This window comes from Squalius cephalus, assembly GCF_949319135.1.
Source record: "Squalius cephalus genome assembly, chromosome: 21".
Classification (NCBI taxonomy): domain Eukaryota; kingdom Metazoa; phylum Chordata; class Actinopteri; order Cypriniformes; family Leuciscidae; genus Squalius; species Squalius cephalus.
In genome coordinates, this window is record NC_137142.1 from 31845035 (window position 1) to 31861096 (window position 16062).

General features: G+C 36.3%; 2 protein-coding genes across 3 annotated transcripts; one reads left to right on the plus strand and one right to left on the minus strand.

Annotated features, from left to right (window-relative positions):
- The first annotated feature begins 1743 nt into the window (after nt 1-1743).
- marcksl1a (MARCKS-like 1a) lies at nt 1744-4889 on the plus strand. Its single transcript, XM_079855018.1, has 2 exons — nt 1744-2038; nt 3490-4889. Exons 1-2 carry the CDS (start codon nt 1967-1969, stop codon nt 4081-4083), a joined length of 666 nt encoding a protein of 221 aa, XP_079711144.1. The 5' UTR covers nt 1744-1966; the 3' UTR covers nt 4084-4889.
- Nucleotides 4890-6346: 1457 nt separating this feature from the next.
- On the minus strand, nt 6347-15319 carry LOC307149621 (tripartite motif-containing protein 29-like). 2 transcript variants are annotated; one of them, XM_079856039.1, is made up of 8 exons: nt 15088-15319; nt 13754-14391; nt 12576-12671; nt 11863-12096; nt 11619-11775; nt 7775-7813; nt 7575-7611; nt 6347-7085 (listed from the first exon to the last, which is right to left on the minus strand). In XM_079856039.1, the coding sequence occupies exons 2-8, from the start codon at nt 14306-14308 to the stop codon at nt 7016-7018; spliced, it is 1188 nt and encodes a 395-aa protein (XP_079712165.1). In that variant the 5' UTR covers nt 14309-14391; nt 15088-15319; the 3' UTR covers nt 6347-7015. The 2 variants fall into 2 exon arrangements, with proteins under 2 accessions (XP_079712165.1, XP_079712166.1); XM_079856040.1 differs by lacking the exon at nt 15088-15319 and having other exon boundaries at nt 13754-14598.
- Nucleotides 15320-16062: the final 743 nt, after the last annotated feature.

Here is a 16062-nt window from a genome sequence, read left to right on the forward strand (position 1 = left end):
AGACACCCATGCTAAAGTTGACTAAAAAGAGGAATAAAAAATCATCTTTTGGAAATTGAACTTAATGCCTTAATTAAAAAAATTAGGAAAAATCCAACCTTTAAGGACACCAATTTTCTTTGTGAATGAATAATGTATCGTAAATAAATAAATGTTCTTCCTTAAAATACAGGGTGCATAAGTTTGGACACCCCTATGTTAAATTCCCATAGAGGCAGGCAGATTTTTATTTTTAAGTATTTTTTTTATTTATTTTTTAGGATACTTTATCCTGATAAAGTTCCCTTGGCCTTTGGAATTAAAATAGCCCCACATCATCACATAGCCTTCACCATACCTAGAGATTGGCATGGTTTTATTTCAGTTAGCCTAAAAGCTAGTTTGATTTGCATTGAGAGATGATCTTATGGAAAGTACTCCATGCCAATCTCTAGGTATGGTGAAGGCTATGTGATGATGTGGGGCTATTTTAATTCCAAAGGCCAAGGGAACTTTATCAGGATGCATAGTATCCTGGATCCATGAAGTAACTGGCCTTTAAAAATAAAAATCTGCCTGCCTCTATGGGAATTTAACATAGGGGTGTCCAAACTTATGCACCCTGTATTTTAAGGAAGAACATTTATTTATTTACGATACATTATTCATTCACAAAGAAAATTGGTGTCCTTAAAGGTTGGATTTTTCCTATTTTTTTAAATTAAGGCATTTAGTTCAATTTCCAAAAGATGATTTTTTATTCCTCTTTTTAGTCAACTTTAGCATGGGTGTCTAAACTTATGCATAGCACTGTATTTGTATCTGTTGCTACACAACAAAAGCTGCCATGCACTTATCTATAGTGTTCACTGGAAGGGTTTTTCAAATCACACGTGTTGAGGTCAGATAATATCACACAAATGTGGGCCGTAACCTGGTGGAGGTGTGAATGAATAAAACCACAAAAAATAAATAAAAAAGGTTCACTCCTGATATGCCTTAACAAAGAATTTCTATAAAAGTGTAGAGTAGACATTCAAAAATATGCTGTGGTCAAACTACAGTTACAGCTTGATTATTTACACAACGGCAAGGAAAGGAACAGAACGGAAGAGCTAACATTAGCCATTGCTCAGTGAGGGATTGAGAGATCAACTATCATTTGAAATGCTGATATTATCAAACCAAATGTACCTTCATTTTACCGGATGGCGTGCTTTTGCAAACCAACTAACTAAGAGAACGTCACAGAATCCATTCATTCCATTGCTAATACTCACTGATGTTGGTGCTGTTGCTTTCCCTCCAAAATGATGTCATCACAGGGCTGGCTGTATAATAGAAAGAAAAAAAAAAAAAAGATGAATTCATTAATGATTAAAAAAAATGATCAAAAAATCATGTTTAGTTTAATAAATTTAAACTAAAGTAAAAAACAAAGAATATTAATAAATTGCCTATTTTTCATGTAAGTTAATGCAGCATGACAAATAATGTTAGTAGCAAATAACAAAGTTAATGCTTCATGTAATACTGTTTTATATCTCATTATCTTTTAGACATATGATGAGGCTGTGAATACTACTGTTCAAATAATTATAAAATTCCCAATAACAGTAGTGCATCCATCCAGTGGAGTCTTTCTGAAGCTCCAGTAATCTACAGGAGTGTGTTTGAATGGGGCAGATGAAGCTCCAGCCCTCTGGTGCAGATTGGGCAGCGTAGCTTCTGGGTGGAGTCACACAGACAAATACTCACACTTGTAGCTGTGAAACTCTTAGTTTGCTCTCCCCGCAGAGCCGTGTGGATTTACTACCAGAAACCAGCCTTTATTTCTGTCTGCTGAGCACAGCAGTTTAAAACACACACCAGGAATCTACGCGCTCGCTCGCCGTCTCTGCTGTGTGGGTTTGAATTTAAGGACCCTCAGGGTTTTTTTTCTGCCTTTATTTTCATTTTTATCTCTTTGAAGAAGACACAAAGGAGGATGGGTGCTCAGTTGACTAAAGGTGAAGCGACAGTGGACGGAAAAGCCGTGGCTGATAAAGCCAATGGTCAGGTGAGGATCTATTCCAAGCACTTTTCTGACTGAACTACCAGCTTTCTGATACATTTGAATGGCATCGTATCAATGATTTTTCCCCTTTTATTGATCCCATTTATCTAACAATTAGTTTTTAACAAATTAATATTGGAATTTGTGGTACATTTTTTGATAATCCAATTGGTTATGGCAACAATAAGCTATCATCTCAGTTCCAAAAGAAGATTTTGTGTAGATGGCTTTTGTAATTTTGTGAGTTTAGGGTAGAAAATCTGTATTTAAACTCTCTCTCTCTTTGATTTGTTTTTAAAAATCGTGTTTTCTGAGCCCATATTTTAGTTGCTTTAGTTAGTTATCAGGCAGACTCTGTGGTCGTGTGCTGGCGCTGAAACTGGCAGTAACCCGAATTGAGAACAAAAGGTTGCAGAGCTGCATGCAAATGATGCAGAGCGCTTCTGCTGATCTGCAAACAATGCAATGCATGTGTGTGTGTGAATGCATGGACCATTCCTCTGGTACTTCATTAGTACTCATTCTACCCACCCCCCTTAATGCATATGCACCCTTCCCCCTCCATATGTAATGAGAGAGCTCTTCTCTTTATTAATTAACTAAATGTATTATTTCACATGCATCTTTATGCATGTGATTTAAAGACCCCAATACTTGAAACGAGATAGTGACCGTATCTCAGGGCTATAGTGCTCGGTTGATACATCACCTGAATGGCTAGTTGTCCGATTTCCAGTAATTGTAAGAAAAAAGGAGGTGTTTTAGAGTCAGATATTGTTTTAAATGCCATCTTAGGTTGCTGTCTCCCTTTTCTTTGTTCTGTCTGGCAGTGGCTGGTTTTCTGAGCTGTGGATGATTATTAGTGGAGCAACACTGCCCCTAGTGCATGCAGTGTGTAATTACACGATGTACTTCTGCTTTTGGGTTAAACTGGGTGTTGCTTCGGTTTTTAATGTAATATAATGCAGCAGTCCTACACATTCGTTTGTGCCTGAAAAACAGTATTTTCTAGGAATTCACTAACATGCTGTAATTGATATCTATTTGAGGTATTTTAGGGGTTTGTGATGGGCAGATTGATCTTGAAATCTCAATTCTTCTCATATTGCGAGGTCTAATTCTATATTGAAGTGTTTTTTACTAGTGATTGCATTATTTATTTATAAATATCAATAGCAGTATACATACATATATACACACACACTATAAGCTATGCTTTGTAAGTAGCCTACTTAGTATTGGATCAAAATAAAAATGAGTGGTATCACTACAGGTTAAATGAAATGCTTGAAAAATACTGTGCTATAAACTATACTATAAAGCAAGCATTTCATATTCACTATAACTATAAAAACAAGCATTTGCCAGCATAACCCCTTTGCTTTTTTCTGTCTCTGCGTGTGTGTGCCAAGATGCATTTGGCTTATCTACCCTGTTTCTGCTTATCTCTTCAGGAAAATGGCCATGTGAAAACCAACGGCGACGTTTCCACCAAGCCAGATGGAGAAGCCGTGGCCGCAGATGGAAACGGAACCGCGGAGGTTTCCAAGGAGGAGGAGGTCGAAAAAACGGAGGCGGGAGACGGCATTGAAGCCGCGCCTGCTACCGAGGGAGACGCCACCAAATCCGACGGGGAAGCTCCAAAGGAAACCAAGAAGAAGAAGAAATTCTCACTGAAGAACTCCTTCAAATTCAAAGGAATTTCCCTGAAGAAGAACAAAAAGGGAAGCGAGGAGGCAGCAGAGACCGCGACCGCGGCCACGCCCACAACCGAAGACAAACCCGAGGAGAACGGCCAGGCTGCCACGGAAACCAAAGAGGAGGAGCCAGCGGAGGAGGTGACCAATGAGACAACGGCACCTGAGGTGGAGGCGGAGCCAAAGCCAGAGGCGGAGCCTAAAGCAGAGGAGGAGCCTAAAGCAGAAGAGCCCGCCCAGGAAACAGAAGCCGCGCCCACAGAGGAGACTACAAAATCTGACGATAGCCCCGCCCCTGCTGAAGAGACCACGCCCACCACAACCTCGGACCCGGAGCCGGCTACAGAGTGACCTCACTTCTCTGTGGCAACCTAGACTGTTTATCTTTATCCTTTTTTTTTGTTTCTTTTTGAGATTGAAATATATAAATATATATATAAATATATATAAATATATGAGACTTGAGCCACAATCTTACAGTTACAGCAATACTACAGAGAATCCAAGTTCTTTTACCACCTTTGCTGATAACGGTCACTATTCAGTGGTGTGTTCCTGACCCGAGTCGGTCCATGGTGCCGCACGTCAAGAGCGTTGTTGGGAATGGGGCCTGTAATGCTCTGTGTATGGATTGATGACTGATGGATTTTCCGCCTCAGAGGAAAAGCAGCGGATGGAAGAGCGTGGCTCCCTGTTCACAAACTTTTCAGTCATTTTTCTCTTTTAAACTTCATCCGATCCTTGATTTTTCAGGGCTGATGAGTGAAATGACAAATTGTCCTCTTAGGAGTTGGTTAAAGGACAATGTAAAACAAAACAAAAAAAATAAAACAATAAAAAAAATCTTTTTAAAAAGTGTTTAAATAGCTCTACATTCCAATGTTTAGCCCTGAAGACTGTAGGGTGTCAGAAGATCTGGGCGAGTGAATATAGGTTTTAGTCTTAGTCTGTTTTTAATGATGTTTTACAGTTTTAATCAGATCTAGCTACACATTTCAAAGTTTAGGACAAAGGGGAATTAAACCACTGCTTTTATCAAATATATATTTTTGTTCTGTTAAGTCTCTGTACATACATTTTCTGACTCTTTATTTTGCTAACATTTCCAAGTGTTAATAAGATGTTGTACGATTAGGCCAAATAAATGTTTGACCCCCCTTGTGTTTGTTTGTTTTTCTGAAATTCATTTTTTTATTATTATTATTATTATTAAAAACAATATAAAACACCTTCATTATCACAAAGAACATGTTTTAAATTGAACAAAGAATTATGATGCACATTTAGCTGACTGACATTCACGATCTTTCAGACGAAAAAAAGAATGTTAATTCACACGAAGAAACTGAAAGTATTACATGCCATCACATTATTAAATTGACCCATTTTTGGGCGAATTAAATGATTTCCCTCATATTGTATGCATTTATACTTCTGTGGAACAAAAAAGATGTATTTTTTTTTATGACAACATATTTTTACAATGCTTTAACATTAAAATAAGCAATTTTGAACTTTAATAAGTCATACAAGATTAACTCGTTTGTTAAGTTAATGTAATTTAAGTTTAAATGACTTAAACATCCAAGTTGCAACTTTTTATTTATTTTTTTGTGTACAAGGTCTGTTTTTTTCTGTCCAAGTCAGTGAAGTCCATCATTCTTCAGAGTATCAGCTCTTGAGTTCCACAGAAGAACGCAAGTCATACAAGTTTGGAATGACATGAGAGAACATTAGAATTTAATATAAATGATTATAGCATCTCTTTTACAAGCTTTCAAACACTGATTTTTTTGACTGAAAAAATCAGTGTACATTTTCTCCATGGCTCATTCCATCAGGATTTCTTCTCTTCTCTAGGTCAAATAAACACTCCACAAAAGAGTCCAAAAGCAGCAGGTACAAACCTCAGATGCTGAAAGTTCTAGAAGGTGTACAAGTTAATAACTCATCAGTCTTTTCTACACCTGATGCTTCCTGCAGATGTAATACTATTAGTATTGTGGAGTTTTTTTTTTTTTCATAATGACAGTTAAAATTAAATGAATGTTGATATTCCTGGTAATTAAGAGGAAGTTTGTCCCACTTAAAGGGATAATTCACCCAAAATTGAAAATTCTGTCATGTACTCACCCTCAAGTTGTTCCAAACCTGTCAACTGTCTGGTTGCCAACATTCTTTAAAATATCGTCCACATATCTTCAACAGAAGAAAGAAACTCATACAGGTTTGGAACAACACGAGGCTGAGTAAATGATGACAGAATTTTTATTTTTTGTTGAACTATCAGTTTAAGATCCTGTAGGATGAAAGTACCTAAAAGTGTTTTACCCTTGCGTTCAGATTACGATCACTTTCTGTGAATATGGAGTAGTTGTTCTTTATCTTGAATTGTGTTTTATTAGTACTAATACAGCAGTGAATCGAGTTAAAATGGTTTTGTGATCACACTAGCGTGTCCTCAGAGAGTGTTGCCCTGCTGCTCTTGATGGGTCAGGTTAGTTACTGCATTTTTATGGGTTTTTAAATGTTTGAGTGGCATTATTGACCATATTTTACCCAAGTGAAGTTCATTCAAATATGCAAGAAAAAACAGCTAAACAATCCGATTGTTACGAAGATACAGTATTTTTAATTTTCCAAAGGCAAAAATGGAAATTGTGACTTGAGAGCAACAATCTATATATTTCAACCATATATACATTCCTTTATAAAATTTAAAAAAAAAATTGAAGACACTAAAACAAATATGATATCTTTATATTATCTTATAATTATATTTGTGTTATACTCAACTTAAATATAATTATAATAGCATTATTATCTTACTATTGAAATAGCCTAACAGTTGAAATGTGAGCATTTAATTTTTTGTTGATTTGTACAGATGATCTCTGGACAAATAAGTTTGTGTTGACACATGAATAACAAAGAAACAGCAGGCAGAATTTCAACTTCCATCATCAAATGGTTGCAGAATTATGAGAACATTTCTGTTATAGCACCACCTAGTGCTGGAATTTGACAATATTTTGTATGGCACATCCAAACATAACAGGTTAATTAGTCAATGAGCCATTCCAAAAAATCCATTGTTCTGTTGAAATGTTTTTCATAATTATCACACAGAAATATTTACTGAGTAACTGAGCAATAGTTTTATAGCCATGATCAGGACTTGAATCATCCTGAAGGGGTTGTATTCGCTATAACAACCGCCTCGCTCTACATTATCCCGTATACTGTTACCCATTCAGTAACAAGGTCCTTTGGTAGATGCAGTCTAATATTCCCATTCCGATTCCGATTCCGATTCCGAATCCGATTCCGAATCCGTTTCCGAATCCTCGTCACTGCAATCAATATTCAAACAATCATATTTTTTAGAAATAAGTTTTTACATAGAAAAGAGTAGTTGCTAAATCAACTACACAAAATATGCACAGATGTGATAACTGATTAAAAAACAATAAAGCTGACAAACAGGCAAGTTCAAGGGTTAATCAAACACAAAGACATAACCACATAACCACAAAACAATTTAATATTATATGAATGTACTAATTTCATTAATGGAAGAATTGATTATTGTTATTATTAAAATATTATTATTTATTTAACATTGTGTATTTTCTCATATTGCTGTTTTATTAAAGCAATAAAACAATTAAGGCTGTGTGTTAGAGTGAACATGTCTTAGACGAGATCTAAGTGATAATACATGATGACAGGAAATATCTATGATTAATAAATACCTCAGACACTGCTATCATTTTTTTAAAGAAAAAAAAAAAGATTAGCATGTATGAAAAGTGTGGTTTAAAATTTCTAAATACACTTACGCATCCGTCTCGTTCAGCAACAGATGGCAGTATTGATCTAAAAAAAACAAAAAAACATGCATGTTTCAGTGAGTAAAGAACTAAAACATGACAGTTATTTGCTAAGTATGTGAGCATCTTTGAACAACCTATGGCCTTTAGTATTGAATGATGTTATGTCAAAAAAAAATGTTTTTTTCTAATAGAAAACGTGTACTTACTGCTCTGGAACCTGCTTTTAAATATTTGGACATCAGCAACTATGAAGACAGATATACAATATTATGTGGGAATTCGCTGCATCAGTCAGATGACAATGTTATACAACATTTGAGGAACAGTTTTCAGTCAACATTCCCACAGCGATGTGATTCTCCCATTTATATCTTTATAAGTCAAGTTTATTTATATAGCGCTTTTCACAATACTGATTGTATCAAAGCAGCTTCACAGTATTAAATTAAAATAATACATCAATGTTTGTTTCTAGTGGAAAACGTCCACGTTTGGTAATGCTGATCAATAGTATTGTTGATTAATTAAATTAAGTATCCCCAACTGAGCAAGCCAAAGGCAACAGTGGCAAGGAACCGAAAAAAACTCCATCAGTTGACCTGATGGAGAAAAAAAAAAAAACCTTGGGAGAACCCAGGCTCAGTCGGGGGCCAGTTCTCCTCTGGCGTCTATGAACTAGAGGTCGGATTTAACTGTAAGATTAAAAGTATTATATGAATGCCTGGCTGAAGAGATGCGTCTTTAATCTAGTTTTAAACTGGGAGAGGGAGTCTGAGCAACAAACAGTATCTGGAAGACTATTCCAGAGTTTTGGAGCTAAATGTGAAAATGCTCTCCCTCCTTTGGTGGACCTAGATATCCTAGGTATGACCAAAAGCCTCGAATTTAGTGATCTTAAAGAGCGCGATGGATTATAGGGCGATAGAAGGTCCGTTAAATAGACTGGAGCTAAGCCGTTTAGGTTTAGGTTTTATAAGTCAGTAGCAATACCTTGTAATTAATACGGAACTTTATAGGTAACCAATGTGATGATAAAATTGGTGTTATATGATCATATTTTCTTGATCTAGTAAGAACTCTAGCGGCGGCATTTTGGACTAACTGTAGCTTGTTTATTAAGGATGCAGGACAACCGGCTAATAAAGCATTACAGTAATCTTGTCTCGATGTCATGAATGCATGAACTAACTTTTCTGCATCAGAAACTGATAGCATGTTACGTAGCTTAGCAATGTTTCTAAGGTGGAAAAAGGCTGTTCTTGTAACATATGAAATATGATTTTCAAAAGACAGGTTGGAGTCTAGTATAACACCCAGGTCTTTTACTGTAGAGGATAAAGTAACAGGACATCCTACTATGTTAAAGTTGTAGTGTGAGAGGTTTTGTGGATGTTTTTTTGAACCGATGATTAGTACCTCTGTCTTGTCTGGATTTAATAAAAGAAAATTGCGCGTCATCCAATCTTTTATATCTTTAACACACTCTGTCAGTTTGGATAATTTAGCGTTTTCATCTGGCCGTGATGAAATATAGATTTGAGTGTCATCAGCATAACAATGGAAACTAATTCCATGTTTCCTTATAATATTTCCAAGTGGCAGCATATATATTGAGAATAACAGAGGGCCCAACACAGATCCCTGCGGCACTCCATAGTTTACTGGAGTTATGATCGATTTTTCTCCATTTAAATAGACAAAATGGTAGCGGTCAGATAAGTATGATCTGAACCAGCTTAATGCTTGTCCTTGAACACCAGTATAATTTTGTAGTCGATCTAAGAGTATTGTGTGATCTATAGTATCGAACGCAGCACTAAGATCAAGTAAAACTAGTATTGAGATACAGCCTTGGTCAGAAGCTAATAGTAAATCATTTGTGATTTTAACGAGCGCAGTTTCAGTGCTATGATGCGGCCTGAAACCAGACTGAAACTTTTCATAGATGTCATTTTCTTGCAAGAAAGAGCCCAGTTGGGCGGATACAACTTTTTCTAGTATTTTAGACATAAAAGGAAGATTTGAAATGGGTCTATAATTTGCTAGATTATTATGATCTAATTGTGGTTTCTTAATGAGTGGTTTTATAACTGCCAATTTAAATGTTCTTGGAACATGACCTAAAGATAAAGATGAGTTAATAATATTGAGGAGAGGCTCTTCCACTACAGGTAACACTTCTTTCAGTAGTTTAGTGGGTATAGGATCTAATAAACATGTTGTTGTTTTAGATGAAGTGATAAGTTTATTTAACTCTTTTTGTTCTATAGTTGTAAAGCACTGTAATTGTTCTTGTGGGGTGATAGTTGAGGCTGAATTATAAAGCGCGATTGAGGACTGAACGTTTACAATTGTGGTTCTGATGTTTTCTATTTTCTCAGTGAAGAACTTCATGAAATCATTGCTACTAAACTGTAACGGAATATTTTGTTCAGGTGACATCTGTTTATTTGTTAGTCTAGCCACGGTGTTAAATAAAAACCTAGGATTGTTTTGGTTGTTTTCTATTAGTTTGCGGAGGTGCTCGGCCCTGGCCGATTTTAGGGCCTTTTTATAACGTGACATACTGTCTTTCCACGCGATTCTAAAGACCTCTAAATTAGTTTGTTTCCATTTACGCTCTAAATTACGGGTTTCTCTCTTTAGAACATGCGTAGTATTGTTGTACCAGGGTGCTTTACTTTTCTCTCTGACCTTTTTTAATCTAATGGGTGCAACAATATCCAATGTTCCAGAGAGAATGGTGCTCATAGTGCTAGTTAATTCCTCTAGTTCATCTATTTGTTTGGGTTCACTGAGCAGCTGAGACAGATCAAATAAGCTATTTGAAAAATTATCTATGGTGGATGGAAGGATTGTTCTGCCTGATCGATAACGCAGCGCAGCATGACATATTACAGGAGTACGTAATATGCAAGTTACCATGTAATGGTCAGTGACATCATCACTTTGTGGAATGATGTCTATATCGGTTGGATCGGTTCCATGTGATATAATTAAATCGAGTGTATGATTAAAACGATGAGTTGGTCCGGTAACGTTTTGCTTGACCCCAAAGGAATTTAATAAATCTGTAAACGCAGCCCCTAACGCATCATTTGGATTATCTACGTGTATGTTAAAATCTCCAACAATTAATGCTTTATCGACATTGACTAATAGGTCTGAGAGAAAATCTGCAAACTCTTTTAGGAAATCAGCGTAAGGCCCAGGCGGTCTATATAGGGAAGCCAAGGCTAGAGATAATAGGGATGTTTATCTAAGAGCATAACATTTAGTACAAGTACTTCAAACGAAATAAACTTATAACCCGTTTTCTGAGTAACATTGAGAATATCTCTATAGATTGTTGCAACACCGCCGCCACGACCAATCAGACGGGGCTCATGCTTATAGGAGTATCCTGATGGAGTAGACTCATTTAGACCGAAATAATCATTTGGTTTAAGCCAGGTTTCAGTAAGGCAAAGTACATCGAAGCTATTATCTGTGACTATTTCATTTACAATCACTGCCTTAGGTGTGAGTGATCTAATGTTTAGAAGACCTAGCTTTAGAAATTGTTTTTGTTTACTAATAGCAACATTTTCTGTTTTAATAACAATTAGATTTTTCCTAGATCCTGCAGTAGATTTATTATTTGATCTCACTAAACGAGCAATAGACACAGTTTCTATGCAATGTTCTACACTAGTATTTATATCAGTTAAATTGGTGCAGCAGAGACTGTGATTTGGACTTTTGGTTACTAGTCAAAAGGTATTTAACATTTTGGAGATGTTATCTGACAGATAACAGGACATTATACAGTCTCTGTCTCCAATGTTGTGGTGAATTAAGCGGCTAATAAGCACTCCATCTCAAACTGTTCCATTATATAGATAGATTTATTTATAGATTAAGTTGAGACAACACACTGTACTTGTACTTTTTGGTTGCTTACTGTAGTACATTGTATCAGGCCACTCGGCAGATTTGATGCAGATGAAAAGTTGGGTACAAATTTAGTACTTTTAAAAAGCAGAATAGTTCTTGACATTGTTATCTCACCTGTCTTTGATATTCTGCCCATGTGCTCTTCACAGAGTTTGTCCAGTTGTTTCTTCAGGTGAGATACAGATTTCTCTACATTCTCAAATGTCTGTATGTCATTAATCTTCCTGGGTGAGGCTGTGTGCTGAGTGAATGTAGAACAGGAAGCATAATTCTGCAATTGAATATAAAAACAATACCTTTAAAACAAGAATCAACACAGAATAAAAAATATATATATATAAAAAAAAAAAAAGTTTACCTGGAAGAAATAAACATGATCCTCAGTATGTAGAAGTGGCTTCAGTTTACACTTCTCCTTCTGTAGTTTAACAATCTCCTTCTCCAGTCTCTGTATGTGACTCTCTACATCTCGCACTTCCTTGCTCTTCTGAGCTCTGATCTTCTTTCTCACCTCAGCTTGTTTGTTCTGAATGGAGCGGATGATCTTAGTGAAGATTTTGTCACTGTGCTTCACTGCTGCCCGTGCAGAGCGCTGTCACAACACACACGACTTGGTCAAACTTCTGACTGACACACTGATATGACAGATCATATACAGTAGCTAAAATATGTAAGGGTTAATGCCCGACGAGGTGTCCATTGTCAATGCCAATCAGAATCGAGTATTCACCCAGACCATGGTATAAACTATGTTAGTGGATTTTTTTTTTATGTTAAAATACTTTCTCCTATCCATAATCCTTTTCCTTGTTATGCAGAGTAAAATATAAGTTAAGCAATTAATTAGTTGATGTCCTAAAAGTGTAAAGACAGAAAGCATTGCTGCTTGCTTGTGTCACGAGGTCAAGGTTTTGCTGGTTAGCTTTAGCCCCCGCTGGTATGACATCATCTAGCTTCATCCTGATGGCCATTTAATAATATCCAGCCTCATCCCAAAAATACAAACATAACTGTGCAGTGTACATACATTTATCCAAATTTCTAAAATAATCCAGGTTTAATGAGTATTACCTTATGAAAGTCCAAATTTTTCGTAGACTGTCGAATCTCCTTGTCTATGTCATTGGTTTTCCGAATGAAATCCCTCTTTTTTATTTTCAGTTTTTCCTGAGGATGAATTCACAATCAATAAGAATCCCGTTCTTTATGGAATCAGTTTTTTTTTTTTTTTTTTGCACGTTGTACATACACACGACACATTTATTTTATAGTTCTTTATGCAATCAGTTTATTTGTATTTGTACATGAATCTGCTGTTCATTATCTTGTTTTTGCAATAAAAATTACTTAGAGACCACTGAAAAATAAGCAGTTTCTCTTGATTTATTATTTATTTTTATCCGTTTGAGTAAAACAAACATTTTTAATTTATTCTACAAACTACTGACAACATTTCCTCCACATTTCAAATAAAAATATTGTCATTTAGAGCATTTTTTTTTTTTTTTTAATAAATGACAACTGGTCAAAATAACCAAAAAAGATGTAGTGTTTTCAGACCTCGAATATTGCAAAACAAGTTTATCTTCATTTTTAAACAACACAATACTAATGTTTTAACTTAGGAAGAGTTCAGAAATCAATATTTGGTGGAATAACCCTGATTTCCAATGGGCTTTATGCACAGCTGCACTACTTCCTGAACTTCAGGCAGGTCCTTTGTTTCCTGTCTGCCATTATTGGACAAAATGATTAATCCAGGTGGTCAGGCACACCTGGATTAATCAGTTTGTCCAATAATGGCAGACAGGAAACAAAGGACCTGCCTGAAGTTCAGGAAGTAGTGCAGCTGTGCATAAAGCCCATTGCAGCTTTCATGCGTCTTGGCATGATCCCCATTGCTGTTGGGCGACTTTATGCCACTCCTGGCGAAAACATTTAAGCAGCTTGGCTTTATTTAATGGCTGGAGACTCTCTTGCTTACATTCCAGAGGCTTTCAGTGGGGTTCAGGTCTGGACATTGTGAAGTAAGAGGGTCACCAGCCATGTGACAAATGCTGAAGCAAGCAAAATTGCCAAACACTGAACGGAACAGGAAGCTTGTGTAGCGCGGTAAAGTTGCTGCATATTCGCCTATAGACTGCTAAAGGGGCCGTCGGCAAATTCCACTCACAGTCCAAAAATATAAACGTCCAATCATTCATTCAAATGAACGATATTTACAAGCTTATATTAAATGCCTACTGTACCTGTTTTTTTGCCATTTCAGCTGCAGCTGAGACGGTTTTATGTCCACTGTGCTGATTCCCCATACAAACTACACAAATACACTTCTGGTCATTGTAGCAGTAAATCTCCAGTACTTTATGATGTTTAGGGCAGATCTGATGCTGTAGATTTGGGGAAGCTTTGACCAGCTTGTGCTTTTTAAAAGCTTTAGACTCATAATGAGGCCGAACATGAGTTTGGCAGTAAGAAGCCATACAAACCAAACAAGAATGGATGGCTTTTACTTTTCTTCCTTTGCAAACATCACACGTCACGTCTCCAGGTCCAGCTGGATCTTCCAGCTTCATTCCCTCTAAAATATCAGCAAGCACAGTGCTTCTGCTGAGAGCTGGTCTTTTCTTGAATTTCGTCCTGCATATAGGGCAGCTGTAAACACCTCTATCCACATCCCAGCATCTCTTAATACAGTCCATGCAGAAACTGTGCCCACAAGATGTAGTCACTGGGTTCTTTAGCAGATTCAGACAGATCGGACAGTTTAAATTATTTTCAGGATCAAAGAGAGATTCTGCCATTTTGGTGTTTTCAAACCCAGTGGACAATTCACTGTAGAATAACAGGAGTTAGGAATCTTTTTAAATCAGAATGGGTGGGGCTCCTGTGCAAACATGACCAAATGAAAATTATAATATGATTATAATGGTACAAAATAATTTCCTGCACCAACGTAACATTTTCTGAAGATTTCATATATCTGCACCATCCTGAAAAACACTTTCTATAGGCTACAAATAGGCCTACATTTAAAGATCAGAAACGCATCGTATTCTAAAACATTCACAAAAGGGCTTGCTAAACAAGTTCAGAACGGTATACACTGTCAGCAAGTTTTTATAAAGTTTTTTTCTTTTTTTGGGAAATGTCTCAAACTAAATCGAATCTCTCTATGCTGATTTTATAACTCGCACTTGTGAGTTTAGCCTCACAAATCGGAGGGAAAAAGTCAAATTTCTGGGGTTTTTTTCTCAGAATTGAGATGAAGTAACAGCAGATAGGAAAAAAATCAGAACTGTGATAACACGTCGCAATCACCTTCTTCCTTTTTTATTTTGTGGCGGAAACAAGCTTCCTTAGTGTAGACTAGCCTAGCCTACTACACAAACAGCATCTGCACAAAACAATGCTGCATATAACGTTAACTTAACTTGCCTCAGCTGAGAGAGTATGGGAAAATACCCTTTATTTGATTTTTCACCTATGCACACAAACACACACTTTTATTACCTCTGGGCACATCACCCCGTAATGCGTTTTTAAATTTAAATTTAGTTAATTAAAGTAGAGACAGACTTACAATGCGGCTGGAATTTCACAGTGGTGAGAGTGACAGTGCGTGCCTAACGATGCTTTGCACAGAAGCAAAGCACTGAACGGAAAAGGAAGCTTGTGTAGCGCGGTAAAGTTAGTTTGCTGCATAGACTGCTAAAGGGACCGTCAGCAAATACCACTCACAGTCCAAAAATATAAACATCCAATCATTCATTCAAATGAACGTTATTTAATTGCTTATAGTAAATGCCTAGTGGGCAGATTGACTTTGTGTAGGCTATATGAGCTTCTGCCAATAACTTGCTTGTACAGTACAAAGTAAAAAAAAAAAAAAAAGACTAAGTCACCAAAAGTGTTATTTTTTTCATGTTCCAAAGGTTGTAGTTAGTTCCAAGTGACCAGACTGACTTACTACAGATTAAATATTGCCAATAGCCTACCTGCCTTAATATATGTATGTAAACAGTTATTTATTTATTTTAGAAATTACTGTAATTCACACACACACACACACAAAAAATCCATGTTCCAAAGGTTGTAGTACATTCCTAGTGACCAGACTGACTTACATTAATGGAGGTATTGGCAATTTCACCTGTAGTACCAGTGGCGTGAACAGGCCTCCTCAGGGGCAGAAGGACCAAAAAGGGCACAAAAAAAAAAAAAAAAAAAAAGAATTCCTTGGTTTTTTTTCTTCTTTTTATCCTTTCTTTCCTTGGCATTCTAGGAAAATACATTAATACAATTACAATGCATAACACATCAAACGAAAATAGGGAAATGATGATAATATTACTAAATATTATTTACTTTACCAAACAAAACAGTGAGAATCAAGAAGGTAATTATTATGAGGAATTCATGTTTAGTTTTGTTGATGTTGTAAATTTTATGTAGGCCTATGTATTATATGCATGAAAGGTATCGGCACAACTTCACCTGTATTAAGTCAGTCTGGTCACTAGGAACATACTACAACTTTTGGAAAATGAAGAAAAAA

Bases quoted from the DNA above. Each gene is read 5' to 3' on its own strand.
- marcksl1a (XM_079855018.1), top strand. From the start codon at position 1,967: ATGGGTGCTCAGTTGACTAAAGGTGAAGCGACAGTGGACGGAAAAGCC. The intron at 2,039-3,489 runs GTGAGGATCTAT...TTATCTCTTCAG, and splicing joins CTGATAAAGCCAATGGTCAG to GAAAATGGCCATGTGAAAAC.
- LOC307149621 (XM_079856039.1), bottom strand. From the start codon at position 14,308: ATGGCAGAATCTCTCTTTGATCCTGAAAATAATTTAAACTGTCCGATC. The intron at 12,097-12,575 runs GTAATACTCATT...GTGTTGTGACAG, and splicing joins AAAATTTGGACTTTCATAAG to CGCTCTGCACGGGCAGCAGT. The intron at 7,612-7,774 runs GTAAGTACACGT...TGTTTTTTTTAG, and splicing joins TAAAAGCAGGTTCCAGAGCA to ATCAATACTGCCATCTGTTG.